The sequence below is a fragment of the Hippocampus zosterae genome, chromosome 12 (assembly GCF_025434085.1).
Source record: "Hippocampus zosterae strain Florida chromosome 12, ASM2543408v3, whole genome shotgun sequence".
Taxonomy (NCBI): Eukaryota; Metazoa; Chordata; class Actinopteri; order Syngnathiformes; family Syngnathidae; genus Hippocampus; species Hippocampus zosterae.
In genome coordinates this window covers 16,175,900-16,191,413 of record NC_067462.1, presented here as the reverse complement: position 1 = coordinate 16,191,413, position 15,514 = coordinate 16,175,900, and the positions used below count along the sequence as shown (strand labels likewise).

The window sequence follows — 15,514 nt, the reverse complement described above, 5'->3', positions numbered from 1 at the left end:
CAGAAAGCACGTGTGCCGTGCGACATACATCACATGGCACATTGTTTACAGAGGTGAACATGGTCCCTCGTGTAGGAGCTCATTTTGTCATCTATCACTAGTGTCGTACGGCCGGAGGAGGTACATCTAATTTGGGGATCTGAGGTGACACGCCTCGATCTGCATTTTAACCCCCATGTAGTATTTGAGGAGTCACCAAAAAGGTGACATTACGCCATTACCCTGCAAATTAAATAAAGCGTTGTCATGGCTGAATTACTGATGTCGCCACAAATGTCCACCCTATGCGTTATGTTTCAAGTTGGATAAAACATTAAGACAACAACACAACTATTTCTCAAAACAATGTTGCAGATTCACGGACAATTATCATTGGTCTCCCTTCTAAGCACTCCTCCCCACCTGAAAATTTGGGCTTTTGATGACGAATAGATCGTATGTGTGCGGCTACGCGTTCATACTGCAGATGCTTGAGATACATTTGATTTATATCAACTTACGAAAGAGACACTGGTCAGATTTAAAAAAATAGGAATTTTACTGTTTAGCCTGCATGACAAAATCAGATATGAGTTGCACATGTGTGACCGTAGACCAAGTCATCGTTTATTAAAACCCGAAAAAAACACGTTATGTTGTGGAGCTCATTAATTATCCTTCATAATTTGTACCCCCGATGGTCCTTTCCCCCTGAAAAATCATACAGGACCAAAATAAAAAAAATGAGGAGCAAAATGGGAGAATACAGAAAAGTCTTGGCCCATTCCACTTTCAAAAGCATCCAGCGATTTGGCCCCTCTCCTCTGCACTCTCCTGTTTAGCTCATTCCACTGGTGGTTGATGTCTGAGGACCAAGATGGTCATGGAAGGAGCTGGATTCTGTGTCTGGTGAACCATTTCTACATTTTAAAACATCCATCCTAGGGTTGCCAATAATTATGAATAATAATAATAACTGTGATTTCAATCTCAATCAAAATAATTGTGATTATTATTTTTTCCATAATCGTCCAGCCCTAAGCACCTCTTGACACTACCCCGCACAAAACAACCCCCGCAGCTACTTACACAGTGTCCATTCTCAGTTTTATTTTAATTTATTTATTTTTTTGTCACACGAGGCCGGTTCGCTGACGAGCTTCATAGGCAGTATTGCACATAAGTCCATGGCAGTGCATCTTGTATGAGGCGCTGGAGATGTCGCTCCATGGCCAAACCTCTCGTCATTTGCCAGTGATGGTGGGAGTCGATCGCCAAACAGAGATGGCTGTATTTATGGCACTCATTCCCCATGCTCATAAAACTCAACTCGGGATGCTTATTTTCCCTCAACTATATGCTCTGTATTCGCTTCTGCACAGGTGTGTACCGCTAAGCACACAGATCTCCGCATTTCCGGCAACTCGCATGCTCTAACGGCAAATGGCTGATGAATATTTAGGATAAGGCCAGACTTGGGCAGTTTCATTGGTCCACTTTGGTAGGTTTGGTACTTTCATTGGTCAGCTGTGACAAGACTGTGGGTAAATCTATTGGTGGCCTGAAGCTCATCAATAAAAATTGATGAACAAACCACATCACAGAGTGGGGAAAAAAGTAGCAGCTTATGGCCCAGAAAATCCGGTGATTGTTCGGGATGCTCCAATCGATCCATGGCCAGTAATTATCAGTCGATATTTGTGAAAACGTGTCATCAACAAATCTTGAATCTTTAACGAATATTCAATCCACATGCACAGGCTTTGACTTCTATGGGAATGAGTTTTCACCACCAGCAGAAGGCTAGCATTAGCATTAGCATCTCGTTTTCTTCCATCCATCCCTCCCTCCATACATCTCTAATTAATTCAACATAAAGGGCCGTGGCCTCCTCTCCTTGAACCCTGGGATCTCGAAAACTACTGGGTCAGTCTTTACAAAACGGTTATTGTTGGAAAGTTAATTCAACAACAAATCCAAATTTGTAGTCATTAAAAAAATTGCTGCACAAATTGACCTTTTGACCAATAATTTGACCTTGAGGGTCATGTGACCATCACACATTTGAAATATATCTGTAATCTTTTTTTGTTTAGAAGTAATAAGGAGTTTAAATACATATTCATTGAATATTCATATCATATAAATTGAAAGTTTAATATTTCATGAATGATAATTGCAAACCCGAGGGTATGGATACCTTGGCCCCTGGTAGTTTTATGTTTGATATAACAATTGAGAAATGACATTTCATGATTACAAGGTCAAATTATTGGTCAAAGGGTCAAGTTTTGCACTAATCTTATAAATGATTACAGATTGGGAATCCCTATTAATACCCTTTCCAAAAATACTCTTATTGTCAAAATTGGCCCAGTAGTTCCTGGGTTATATGGGTTTTTAATCAAAATTATTTGGCTGTAGCTCCTAAAGCCCTTCTCTGATTGACCTGAAATATGAGATTGAGTGGCGTGTCATCACTATCAACAAGTACAGCAAGTTTCATTAAAATCTACATCCGCTTGGATCAACCTACTGGGTGATTTGGTATGGAATGACCCTGACATTTTTTCATGCTGCAGATTAAGCAGGCTTAATGTAATCATAGCTGGTTAAATGTCATAACAGAGATTTTTTTAATGTTTCTACATACAGTATAGTTTTAAAGTTATTCATTGTTAATAATGCCCTTAGATGCAGTTCTCCTATTGGATGATGATGCTCATTTCAGGTTGAAAATTATTGGTCAAAGTCAGTATTCAATTCCATGTCTTTGCCATATACAATACTTGCACAGGCCATTATCACAATCACCATATTTTGTTTGATATGTTGTGCAGCCCTAGTAAAAAGTAGGAATACTGAAATACTGCTCTTCACTCAGTTTAGTCACACATGTTACTCGGTTAGAAATCTATATGTGTTTAATTGAATATGAAGCTGATATACAGTATTTGCACGGTGCCGTGACTTTTTCTGTTGGATGAATGGCTACAGTTGTATACACGGGGTGATTTTACCTTTTGCCATCCAATGGAAGAGCAGACACGTTTTCTGCCTGTCATTAACGCCACTATTCACCATATATATAATTTACTAATTCAATTAATAAGAACAGCAATCAAAAATTTAGAAAATACAACTTCAATATTAATAATTAGCAAGTGATAGAAATAAATTGCAGTTTCTCAACATGAATACCTATGACTTAATTTTTTTTTTAACCGTGACTTATTAATGTTAACCGTTGTGTGAACACCTGGAGTGAAGAAGTACCAGTACTCTGATTTGTTCCAACCAAATACAACATTAATATTATAACAAAAATCATGAACAGATCTGTTTCTAGAATTACAGGTTTATTAGATTTTTGAACAAAATACTTTGTTTTGGGTGGCTTATTAAATGAAAACCCTAGACATTATTCTGTACATAATGAAAAGATAAAGTAAATGTCTATGGAATGGTGTGTGCACACAAATGAGTACAGATAGACAAACGTACAGTTTGGCTGAACATGCAAGTGCGTGAAATTGTACATTGATCACTTTCTATTTTTTTTTTTTTTACTTTCTTGAAAGAACTGCTCCATGTCAGTCTGCTGGATACACATGTGAGATACAAATTCAATAAAATAAAGGCTTCTAGGAGACTCTTGGTTAAGGCGTCATAACGTGCATAATGTCCTGAAAAGTACTGCAGGCTGAAAATGTGCATTTGTTAAAAAAAAAAAATACAGTCACTTATAGGATTGCACGATAAATATTAGGCCGACACTGGGGAAAAAATGTCGCTTGTATCGATATGATATCGGCAAATTAGGTAGATCTTGAAAGGCGCCGGAAATACAGTAATGTTGGTCTGGTTACTGTCAATTTAAGAGTTCAAGCCTCTGCTGCACGACGTAGAAAAAATAAGTGCCACAACTACGAATAAATTTTTTTATATACTTCACAGAGGTGGAGCAGAGGTCACCAACGTGGTGCTTGCGGACACCAGGTAGCCCTCAAGGACCAGAAGTAGCCTGATTGACTGTTCTAAAAATAGCTTACCGGCGATGGGACATTTTCTAGAATGGTGTTGAAGTGATTGTTTGAGAATGTAAACACTGGCAGAGATTTCTAGAAGTAAAGTATTGCCTGTTGATATTTGTGTGTTCCAAATTATCGTGGGATATCATTAACATGATCAGTGTCTTCATATAATTGAATATCATGAATTATTAATAACACACGATTAACAGTAGTTCATCAAACTTATTTCAGAAGTGCGTATCAAACCTTTAACCTTTCGCATTGATCAGTACCCAATTAGTAACTTTCAGTTTCAAAAATGTTGGTTACCCCTGCTGTTGATTTTATAGAGATCCAAAGGCATAAATACCCGACTAACACTATTAACAAATGTTGATGATACTCAAGTAGAGCTGCCAAGACTACGTCGACTAGCCAAGACTATGTCGATGATCACAATCATCGACAATTAATTTAATAGTCTGCGCTATTTATGTATGTATGTATTTATTTAATTGTTTTTTTCTCGAAACCTCCTTGCCTTCCGCCCCTCCTTCTAGTTGTATGTCTGTGAAGCACATGTGCACTTATGGTAATCCAGTTTATCCATCAAGTAAACAGAAGCATTGTGTGTGATGCGGTGTTATGGCTAACTGGTGTAACAGTCCAAAATTCATGACTCATTTCCCCCAAAATACATAATACGATGCAAACCTGCCTTACAGACTGTGATGCCTGATCCTAAAAGGATGCACATTCTGGCTGATGTCTGATTTCATACCTGACCTCGGGACAGACGATAGAAAATTGTCTATCCTGAAACGAAAAATCATATTGTGTCTATCATCCTTTGACACACGCCTTGGCACTTTCAGCAATGTGCAAGCTATAAGAGCGACCGACAGCGCTTGATTCGATGAGCGAAAGCTTTCACTTATATTCTTATGTCACACAACTGCCACCAGGTAGGAGACAGACTTCATGGCGGCAACTAAGATACATTTCTTACAAGTATCATTCTCATGAAGGGATTACTAGCAGTAATTAACAGGAAAGATGCAGAAGCCATGCTAATTACTAAGTCAACCTAACTTGAAAGTACAGATTTAAGTGATTGGGTGACTTCACAGAGGTTTCGCTGGACCCGAGTTAAAGTGGAGTGTATCCAACACTGACAACAAAATAGCAGCCTGTTCAATAAAAGTATGGAGAGGAATTGATACAAAATAATGCTAAACACACAGCTAAACAATAAATTATTTTTTCGCGTCCCGTACGTCAGCCAAGAGTAGTGGCCTAGAAAATTAAAAGTACATCAACAAGGAAGATGAGTGATCACACTGCCACCACCATGCCTCACTGTTGGCATAATGTTCTTTTGATAAAATGCCAGGAGTAACGGGCCGTACACCGTCCAAAAAGTTCATTTTTTGTCTCGTCAGTCCACAGAACGTTTCTCCAAAAGTCGTGTGGACCATCAAAATGTTTGGCAAATGTGAGGCAAGCCTTTGTATTCTTTGCTGACAGCAGGGGTTTTCACCTGGGAACGCTCTCATGGATACCATTTTTGCCAAATGTCTTTGTGATGGTAGAGTCATGGAAACACTTTAACTGAAGCCTGCGGGTCTTTAGATGTTGTAGGTTCTTTTGTGACCTTCTGGATGAGTGCGTGTCGTACTCTTGTACCCCTTTTCCACTGCCGCAAAAACACGGGTAAACACGCTTTTTGGGCAGTTGGAAAGGCTTACTGGCCAGTGCCGATCCATGTCCACCAGCACGTCATCGGAGGCGGGTTGTGATTGCCTCGGATCGCCTCCGCTTGCAGTGTGAAAGCCTAACACGGGACTTCCCGATAATTACGTGATGGCATACCGTAGGGCGGTACGTGATGAGTCATAACATCGCACGCCATCGGCCTCGTATATAGCACGCCCCCACGACAAAGCTCGGAGATCGCCCCAAGCTGTTGTCTCAGTAGTAGGAAAGAATTGATCCTCTGCTGCTTTTTGACCATTTTAAGGATGGTAAAAAGCATGATAAAAGAAAGAACACTTGCTTCCGTGTTGCTTTGTTTACCATCAAGAAATCTGTCGCACTATCATTGACGCAATCACAGCGTGGTGATGTAACCAGACGCAAAGTGATGGAAGGGAGTGGCGGGGGGGGGGGGGGGGGGGCATAATCTCCTTCTGTTGGTCGGACAATATGCCAATTGGTTGCGTGTCGCCATGGATCACTATTACCCGCGAATTTCAGTGGGAAAGGGGTATTGGAGTAATTTTAATTGGTCGTCCATTCCTGGCAAGATTTGCAGCTATTCCCACTTTTCTCTGTTTGTGGATAATGGCCATGACAGTGGCTGGCTGGAGTCCCAAAGCCTTGGAGAAATGGCTTTGTAACCTTTTCCAGACCGATGGATTTCAGTCACTTTTTTTCTCATTTTTTCTAGATTTTTTTTTTGGATTGGGGCATGGTGCATTGTTTATTGTGATCTTATAGCCTATTTTACGTTCTCGGACAGATTCAATCCATGTGATTTTTTGATTCAACAAGTATGGTGGTCATCAGGTTTGAGTGTGGCTTGTGAAATTGAACTCACCTTTCCCAAATTTGTTAGTCACAGTGACTTTCAGATTTAACAAGGGGGCAATTAAATTTTAGGGTTAGAAAGGTTAATTATTTTGTGCTTTAATAAATTGAATTGTCATTTGAAAACTGCATTTTGTATTTCCTTGGATTGTTTCTGAGTGATATTAAATTTGGTTTGATGATATGAGACCTTTGTGTGTGTGATAGATATGCAAAAAACGAAAACAAGAGGGGGCAAATACTTTTTCATGGCACTGCCCCCAAGGCACCATTGTATTATGGTAGAATAGTGGTGAGACGTGGTGGACAGTTTGCTGACATACGTAGTTGAAATTGCGTCACTATTATGACCGTCGGTCTAATTTCTTGGTCACAATTGTAGTTTGGTCCACTAACACGAAAAATGCTTTTTCTCCTATCTAGGCTGTTAGCTGCTATAACAACCTCATCCCGAAAGCTGAAGGGAAAGTAGATCCTGATATTTTTTGTCAACTTGGCCATTTCCACCTCCTGTTGGAGGACTATCCAAAAGGTTTGTTGTTTGTGTAATGTTTTGGACAACCTGTTTTTCTTTCCATTGACCATTGTGAAGTTGCATCTGTTTTTTTTCTCAGCATTATCTGCATACCAGCGGTACTTCAGTTTACAGCCGGACTATTGGAAGGTGAGTGTCCAGAACAACTGACGAGCTCGAGGCAATATGCCAGTATTTTATTTTATTTTTTTTCATGAGCGCAGACTCCGCATGGATCATGGACATAACGCAGCACAAGCTGCCACCTGCGCCAGGGATGGTGAAGGCTTTAGAGGAAGCACAGATCCTCCCTCGGGCAGTTCAACTCAATTCCTACTTCTTGCTCGTTAAAAATACTCAACATGACATTGATTTTTTAAATCTCTTAAGTGGCGTGTCCCAACTCAGAACTGTAAATCAGTCCTTGTCCTGGACATCTAGAACCACGGTGTGGCTGAATTATTACCGTCACCACGAATGCTCACTTTTATGCTTTTTATTTCAAGGGAAACCAAATGGCACTAATTTAAATTAAAAGAAAGTTTTGTTTGTATTCCCCTCCAGAATGCTGCCTTTTTATACGGGCTCGGCTTGGTCTACTTCCATTACAATGCATTTCAGTGGTAAGTACAAACTAATGTTTTTCTTTTTCTATATGAACCTGTGAACAAGTGGATTTTCGCCAGTGCGGGAGTGTAATCCTGCAAATAAATCTTGCCATATGAATATGTCTGGTCGGGCCAATCAGCGTCTTTTGAAGCAACGCATTAGCCAGTTTCAACGTGATGAAATAAATTGCTTGCCACAAAGAAATTAGCATGTACACAATCATGTAGTGTCAAAGTTATGGATAACAGCTTGACTGACTGTTGTGCCGACACGCTGCTTATATAGAGGAAAGGTGTAACTGAGGACAGCATGTGGATATTAGATGAATATTTACTGGTTCTCTGGTTTTCTTCGAAAATAAAATAAACGGGGACTGGGTGATTCGCGTCACATTTTCACAAATTTGCACTGTCCCGAGAGTGAAGACCTAAACATGTCAGCATCTGCAAGTAGATACAATGTTCTAAATATATAGGTTATTAGAATAAATACTTATTAGATTACATTTGAAAACATCAGATAAATAATAAAATTAAAAATAGAACAGGGTTTTGATATTTTGGGTTTATTTCTCCTGTAATGCATTGCTGTGGCATCTGATTGGGACTCTATCAGTAGATACTCAAGTGACTTACTCAGGCTCATGTGCAAAAAAAAAAAGATTGGGGCCATCCCTGTTTTTCAGACAGCGACACGTGGCGAGAGCAATGAGTCATATTGAATCTTCCCAGCCCTTTCCTGCCATCCCATGAATTTACCATGTACATGGGTACCATTCCAGCTCTCTTACAGCTCTAATACTTCATCTGATGGTAGAATATTAGTGGAATGCTTGCCGCCTCCACCCCACTACATCATTGTGTGTCCTTGAAAAGGCCATGTAAAAGGGGCTATTGTTGCGTCTCACTGTTCTGTGAAGACCAAGTTGAGCCGGTGGGATGTTATTGCAGTAATTGCTAGGACGGTAACGGTAGCAATGGCGACAACGTTACTATTTGCATGTTTGGATTGTGTGAATGTGAGAGTTGAATTTCACAGTTCTGGAGATAAGCGGTCTTCTTTTTGTAATTGTGCAAATCATCCCATACAATAAATGACTGACAAATATCAGAAAGTTGTAGTTGAATCTTGCAATGTGACCATAACCCTTGTTCCTCTTTTAGCTGCAGTCTTGTCTCGCACTTGGTGACACCACTGAGCTTTCCCAAGCATTCTCGTCACGCTCTGCCAGCGTGGGAGGAAAGGGCGATAGCGGAGCAAAGAGATGGAAGAGAGGGAGGGTCAGTGAAGAGGAGGTGGAGGGAATGGGAGCAATGAGTTCAAAGTGTGTGTGTGTGTGTGTGTGTGTGTGCGCGAGTGCGCGTCGCGTGCGTGCGTGTGTGTGTGCCTGCGTGTGTGTGTGCGCGGTTGTGCGTGCGAGTTGCCTAGGAAGGGTTTCCAGCTAACATTCTGTTGTTGTTACAGAGATAAATGCAAGGAGATTTATTTGTAAGCTGCAGTATGTTTCTCCTTTGGTGTGTGTTTTGTTAGTGTGAGGATAATGGATGAAACACGCCAGAAATATAAAGCTCTTTCTTTTTTTTAACCTGTAGGACCATTGCCGTGACAAAAGTTAGATTGGGTCATTTTTAAGGGACCCTTGATTGGGCTGGACATTGGCACTCATGTTCAAAGGTTGCATGCCCTATAAAAATGGTGTAAGCTTTAAAATTCACCCCTGAGAAAAACTCAGAAGCGATTTATGGACGGTTGTTGTTTTTGTGACGGCTTTCGGCCCATTTCAGAGTGCCCAAAAATTAGATAGAGACTGCTTGATTGACACAGGAGCCTGAAGATGGCAGTGAAGGGACAATGGCAGAAGTTTGCTATTTGGTTCGTGGCTTACTTTGTCCACATTCTGTTGTTTTGGAATTCATTTTGAGCATTTACACAAATATGAATTGTGGCTCGGTGCAGCAACAAAAGGAGATCTCAGCCTGTTTAAAATCTGAGAGGATGAGAAAATGAAACTACTGGAGTGAAATTGACTTGCACAAACTGAACAAACACGACGAGTAATTTGCAGTACACATTCTAAAGAGGAAGTCAACCCCAACATTTTCTTTACAGCAGTGGTCCCCAAACTTTTTCCTGTGAGGGCCACGTAACTTTTCGCATCTCTGATGGGGGGGGGGGGGCAGTTTGTAACAGCAAAAGTGTGACTGCAAGAGTACCTAGACGTAAAAATGTATTGTTTCCCAGAAACCCACACAAAATCAAATAACTTTTTTTGATACACTCGCGGTATAAAAGACGTCTTTCTTCTCGGGACACACCACCTCCGCGACAGCATTCATGCATTTCTTGACAAACTCTCCTTACCGCTGCTTGCTATCAGTTGAGCAAACCGAAAGCTAGCCCGAACAGATGGCTGGTTCAGCTGAGCTTGGCGTACAAATGGATTTTGCTGATCTAACGTTCCTCTTTTTAGCATTGACAGTTTCTCTGCTCTCATTTGCCCATGCAAAAAATCGTTGTCGTGACGGGATTCATAGTGTCTCCGCAGATTGTATTCTTTAAATACCGCCACCGACAGATGAGACAGACAATCTTTTCTTTGCATTGAAAAAAAAAATCATTTCTCCATTTTGGGTTAAATTCCCTGTATTCCGAATATTTGTTTTCCTCTTACCTCACCTTTTCGCCATGATTACATTCTCTTTGAGAGGGACGGGTTTTTAGGATTTTTTTTTCTGGGGTTGCCAGATAACGGCACAGACCGCAGGAGGATGGAACAAATATCGCGTTATATGTGTTTATGAAATTGTTACTAGCTAATAGTTAATCATGAAAATAGTTCATAACTAAGGAATATTTTATTGCAAAAACAAAATTTTATGATAAAATACAAATATACACAGATATAAAATAAATCAAAAGACTCTCTGATATTGTTCAGGGGGGGCCAGACCAAATGTGGAGGCGGGCCGAATCCGGCCCGCGGGCCGTAGTTTGGCGACCACTGCTTTACAGTAATATTTTTTATGTGCCTCCACTTGTCTCAACACTATTTTCTGATTTATATTGCATCTCTGGAATATTAATTGAGCAGCAAAATGCACCTATTTTTAGCCATCTCTGGTGACGGCCATTTTGCTACTTACTGTTGACTGAAAATTACATTACAGTTGCTCAGGACTCAGGTACCAACCAATCATGGTTCACCTTTTTTCTGAAGCTGCGGCCATTTTGTCACTTGCTGTTGACTGAAAATGACTTCACAGTTGCTCAGGACTCAGAGAACAGCCAATCAGCCATGATTCGTGAGGTACAGGGACTGGGCCGGCCCGTAAATAGCAAAAATATGCATACTTATTACAGGAAGATAAACGCCGGATCTCTTTGTTAATTAGTCTTCAGTGTGTAAAATGGCTGCCGGCTTGTTGATCAATCTCCCACTTTTCATATACATCAGCATGTCATGGCATTGTTATAAGCCTCTCACCTCACGGATTTGGACCTTAAATCCAGTCACTTATCCAGACAGACGGTGCTGACATGAGGTCTTAATGACTAAACTGTGTTCAAAATCATTCGGCATGTGTAGTATTTCTTCATTTCCCCTCCAAATGGTCTATGCAATTGACACTAAATACATTTGTTAATCAACAACATTGTTCTGTAATAATCAGAATTTTATTTTCATCAAAATTACAGATGACTGTCTACAGTATTTTTCTGACAATGATCAAAATAACATGTTCTAAATTCGACACAATAGCCAAACTAACAAAATAACAATGGATTGCATTTGAATTGCAGTATTCCTCTGTCATTGCACGACGATCATGGAAAAAAAAAAATTCGACTTGGGGTAATAACATCTTTGCCGATGAAGTACAGTACATTCCCGTAGGAGCGCCACATCATTATGTCAATGAATAGATTATTTCAAATATTTTCGAAATGTTACCTATCCTTAATCTTCTAGAAATTATTTGCTGAGTTTATGGCATATAACTGTAATATAATATTTGAGAATGATATACATCTCTTTACTCGTGCCCCAAATTATCTCTGTCACTTGTTTCTGGGATATATACCTCAACACTGTTGGTCTTTTGTCACTGATTAATTTTATGGCTCTGTCTTTACAGACGACATCAATTTCACCATGGAACTGTTATAAATACTATTCCGCAAAGTAAAAACAAACTGACGTACATAATAGTTTTACGTAAATGTAGAATGAACACAAATAACTCTCTGGCTGCGTCGCTCTCTTTCCGACTGATGTTATGGTCGACACTTTCAGTCGCGCACATCTAACCGTTATGTGTCCACGCTAAACCGTACTAATTTCCTGGGATCACGTGAGAAAAGATTCTTCACACAAATCTTAAAAAAATATTTTCTTTCATTATATTACATTACAAAATTACATTAATTGATGTTTTTGACAGAATAAATAAATAGCAACTTGATGACAATTGAAATTTCATTCCAACCCCCCCCCCCCCATGAGAAATCGGGAAATTAGAGTCTAGAGAAAGTATGGAATTTTGAGATATCAAATAATTGGCAACCCCGAAGGAGCTAAACGGCATTACAAAAAAAATGCACATACACAGATGTACACATCTGTGTATGTGCTTTGTTGAAATGTCAGTGCGAAGTAGATATCATTTGGTGAATGATTCTTTGAAGTACAAATATTAAGTTGTGCAATTCCAGTGTGTTGATCTTAGCGTGATTAGTATTTAAGGTGGGGCGGCCCGGTAGTCCAGTGGTTAGCACGTCGGGTTCACAGTGCAGAGGTACCGGGTTCGATTCCAGCTCCGGCCTCCCTGTGTGGAGTTTGCATGTTCTCCCCGGGCCTGCGTGGGTTTTCTCCGGGTGCTCTGGTTTCCTCCCACATTCCAAAAACATGCGTGGCAGGCTGATTGAACACTCTAAATTGTCCCTAGGTGTGAGTGTGAGTGCGAATGGTTGTTCGTTTCTGTGTGCCCTGCGATTGGCTGGCAACCGATTCAGGGTGTCCCCCGCCTACTGCCCGAAGACAGCTGGGATAGGCTCCAGCACCCCCCGCGACCCTAGTGAGGATCAAGCGGCTTGGAAGATGAATGAATGAATAGTATTTAAGGTAAAATGTTCTTAGTGAATTTCTATAGGATGTCAGCTCTGTTATTATTCTAATTTATCCCAATTTTGCTTTGCTGAGCAGACTTATTAATTCATTTTTTAATGTAAAAAGTTAAAAAGTTGCGGGCGGCCCGGTAGCCCAGTGGTTAGCACGTCGGCTTCACAGTGCAGAGGTACCGGGTTCGATTCCAGCTGCGGCCTCCCTGTGTGGAGTTTGCATGTTCTCCCCGGGCCTGCGTGGGTTTTCTCCGGGTGCTCCGGTTTCCTCCCACATTCCAAAAATATGCATGGCAGGCTGATTGAACACTCTAAATTGTCCCTAGGTGTGAGTGTGAGTGTGAATGGTTGTTCGTCTCTGTGTGCCCTGCGATTGGCTGGCAACCGATTCATGGTGTCCCCCGCCTACTGCCCGGAGACAGCTGGGATAGGCTCCCTAACCCCGCGACCCTAGTGAGGATCAAGCGGTTAGGAAGATGAATGAATGAATGAATAAAAAGTCTGCTTTCAGGGAGCGCTGCAGAAATCCAAGAATACTGAAATTCCAAAGATGTGGACGTTTGACGTTAAACACTATCTCTGAGCTATTACTTAATTGTCTTATAAAATACTTTTCATAATTTTGATAATGAATTAGTTACCGAATCATCGATCAATTGTTGCATCTCGAATGCGAAGCATATTGTTTGCATATCTCTTCGGTGATCCTGTTACATATTTACCAGTTGATAATCAACACGCATCATCTTTTGCAGGGCAATCAAGGCATTTCAGGAGGTGCTCTACATTGATCCCAGTTTCTCCCGAGCTAAAGAGATTCACCTGCGACTGGGACTCATGTTTAAAGTCAACACAGACCACGAGTCCAGCTTAAAGGTACAGCCACTCTATTACATCGATACCTGATTTGTGCTATCCTTCCTTCATACAACCTGCAACAATTGTTGCACTTAGGAAATGTTTTTCATTTATTTTTGTCTTTGGTTTATGCTATTTGCATGTCTGGTTATATGATAAAACCGCGTTGGCCTGGTGTGCAGTCGCAGAGGCCTTGTCACCTCCCAGATAAGCAAAGACCAATTTGGTCATCTGTCTCGTCTATCTGAGGAAAGCCCCCCCACTGTGATCGTCCTCTGACAGCTGAGGAGTGAGATGTCCAGACAATCACGGTCTCGATCAGTGGTTTCCAATCTTTTTCGAGCCAAGGCACATTTCTTTCATTGAAAAAATCCCGCGGCACAACACTAGCTGAAAATGGGACCAAAAAATTATTGTAACAAGTTATATTGTTATTGTAATTGATTTTTAACATTGAAGAATCACGTTATAACACCTTGGATAGGAATGAAATATACATCAATCAAATATTTTATCATTTTCATATTTATTCTCACTCAGTGTGATAAATTATTTGGATGAACACAGATCTGATATCCTGGCAGCAATCGATGAAAGGCACACGAGGCTCTTTCTCCACAGCTCTGTCTTTCTCTGTTATTAATTTTTACAGCAGTCAGGCTATTTCTTTAGCCGCTTTGGGTCAGAATGTCTCATTTGCATTGCCACTGGGACTTATTTTATTTTTTTAGCCACAAGTTCAGCGACATGTTAACTTGCTTCCCGCTCATGAACGTTGCTTGTTTCTCTGTGTGTTCACTCACGCAGGCGAACAAAATACTCCACATTTTTTGTTTCAAAGTGAAGGGTGTTTTGTTTGGAGATCGAGTTTAAGCTTTCTTGGGACCGTAGCTCGGTTGGAGAGCTTTTCGCCACATACCAAACGCAACAGAGTTGTTGGTGTCGTTGCATCTCCGGTAAAAGTAAATCCAAATGAAAGGTAGCTTTCGCTGAATTGCCTCGCGCCAGAAACTTCCCCTGTCTTGAAGCACAAGGCAATTGGCTAGCTGCTGCTACCTGCCGGTATGGAAGAGTACTTGACAATACCACTGTGCCGCGGCACAGTGTTTGAAAAACACTGGTCTTGGTGTATCCCGGTGGGAACTACCTGCTACTTGATCTTAGGCCTCATGTTATCCTCTCGACTTTGTACAAAGCAAAGTCACAGTCGGATTATTTGCATCGGAATTCAAAAGTCTAGTTCGACCACCATTGGATTTCGAATAGAATCTGGATCAGCAAGATCACAATTTGAGTGTAAAGGTTCTGGCATTGTTTTTTGGGATTTTGATTATTTCAGTGCAGTTCGGGCAGGTTTGGAATATTTTTATTGTAATTTATTGTGATTCACTTCAGGTTTGAGGGTGTGTTGTTACTGTGTAGCTGTTATTCTCTTTCTAGACATTTTCTGAGCCTGATAATTTGCCTTTCATAGTTGGTTGGTGGTCTCCGCCTTTGTGCATTTCACATTTCTGAGAAAAGTGTCCTGTATACAGAAGCACTCTTTCACATTAGCTTAGCGATCTCTCTTCTTGCTTGATGTATTGCTTGTTTCGCTACTCTTTGTCAGCCTTTCAGTCCATATCCCACCGTGCGGCAAAGCTTTGCGAGTGTTTCGAACGTAGTGAATGTTGAGTATTCATCAGGGTTCATTTAAGGTCGCAAACGGTCTCAGACATTCAGCAACAGTTTTCGTGGTTGCAAACAGTTTTTCTTATCGCAGTACAACAATAATTAAATGAGTCTAATTTAATGTCAATTGCTGGTGAAAGGACACTTTGATCCTCTCCTCTTT

General features: G+C 40.7%; 1 protein-coding gene across 2 annotated transcripts in view; it reads left to right on the top strand.

Moving 5' to 3' along the window:
• The window catches only part of kdm6a (lysine (K)-specific demethylase 6A), a 53,490-nt gene that overhangs the window by 2,212 nt on the left and 35,764 nt on the right, over positions 1-15,514 (top strand). For both annotated transcript variants that reach the window (XM_052081731.1, XM_052081729.1), the window contains exons 3-6: positions 7,005-7,113; positions 7,196-7,245; positions 7,660-7,718; positions 13,578-13,698. In XM_052081731.1, coding sequence (XP_051937691.1) covers positions 7,005-7,113; positions 7,196-7,245; positions 7,660-7,718; positions 13,578-13,698 — 339 coding nt within the window. The remainder of the gene's footprint in view (positions 1-7,004; positions 7,114-7,195; positions 7,246-7,659; positions 7,719-13,577; positions 13,699-15,514) is intronic.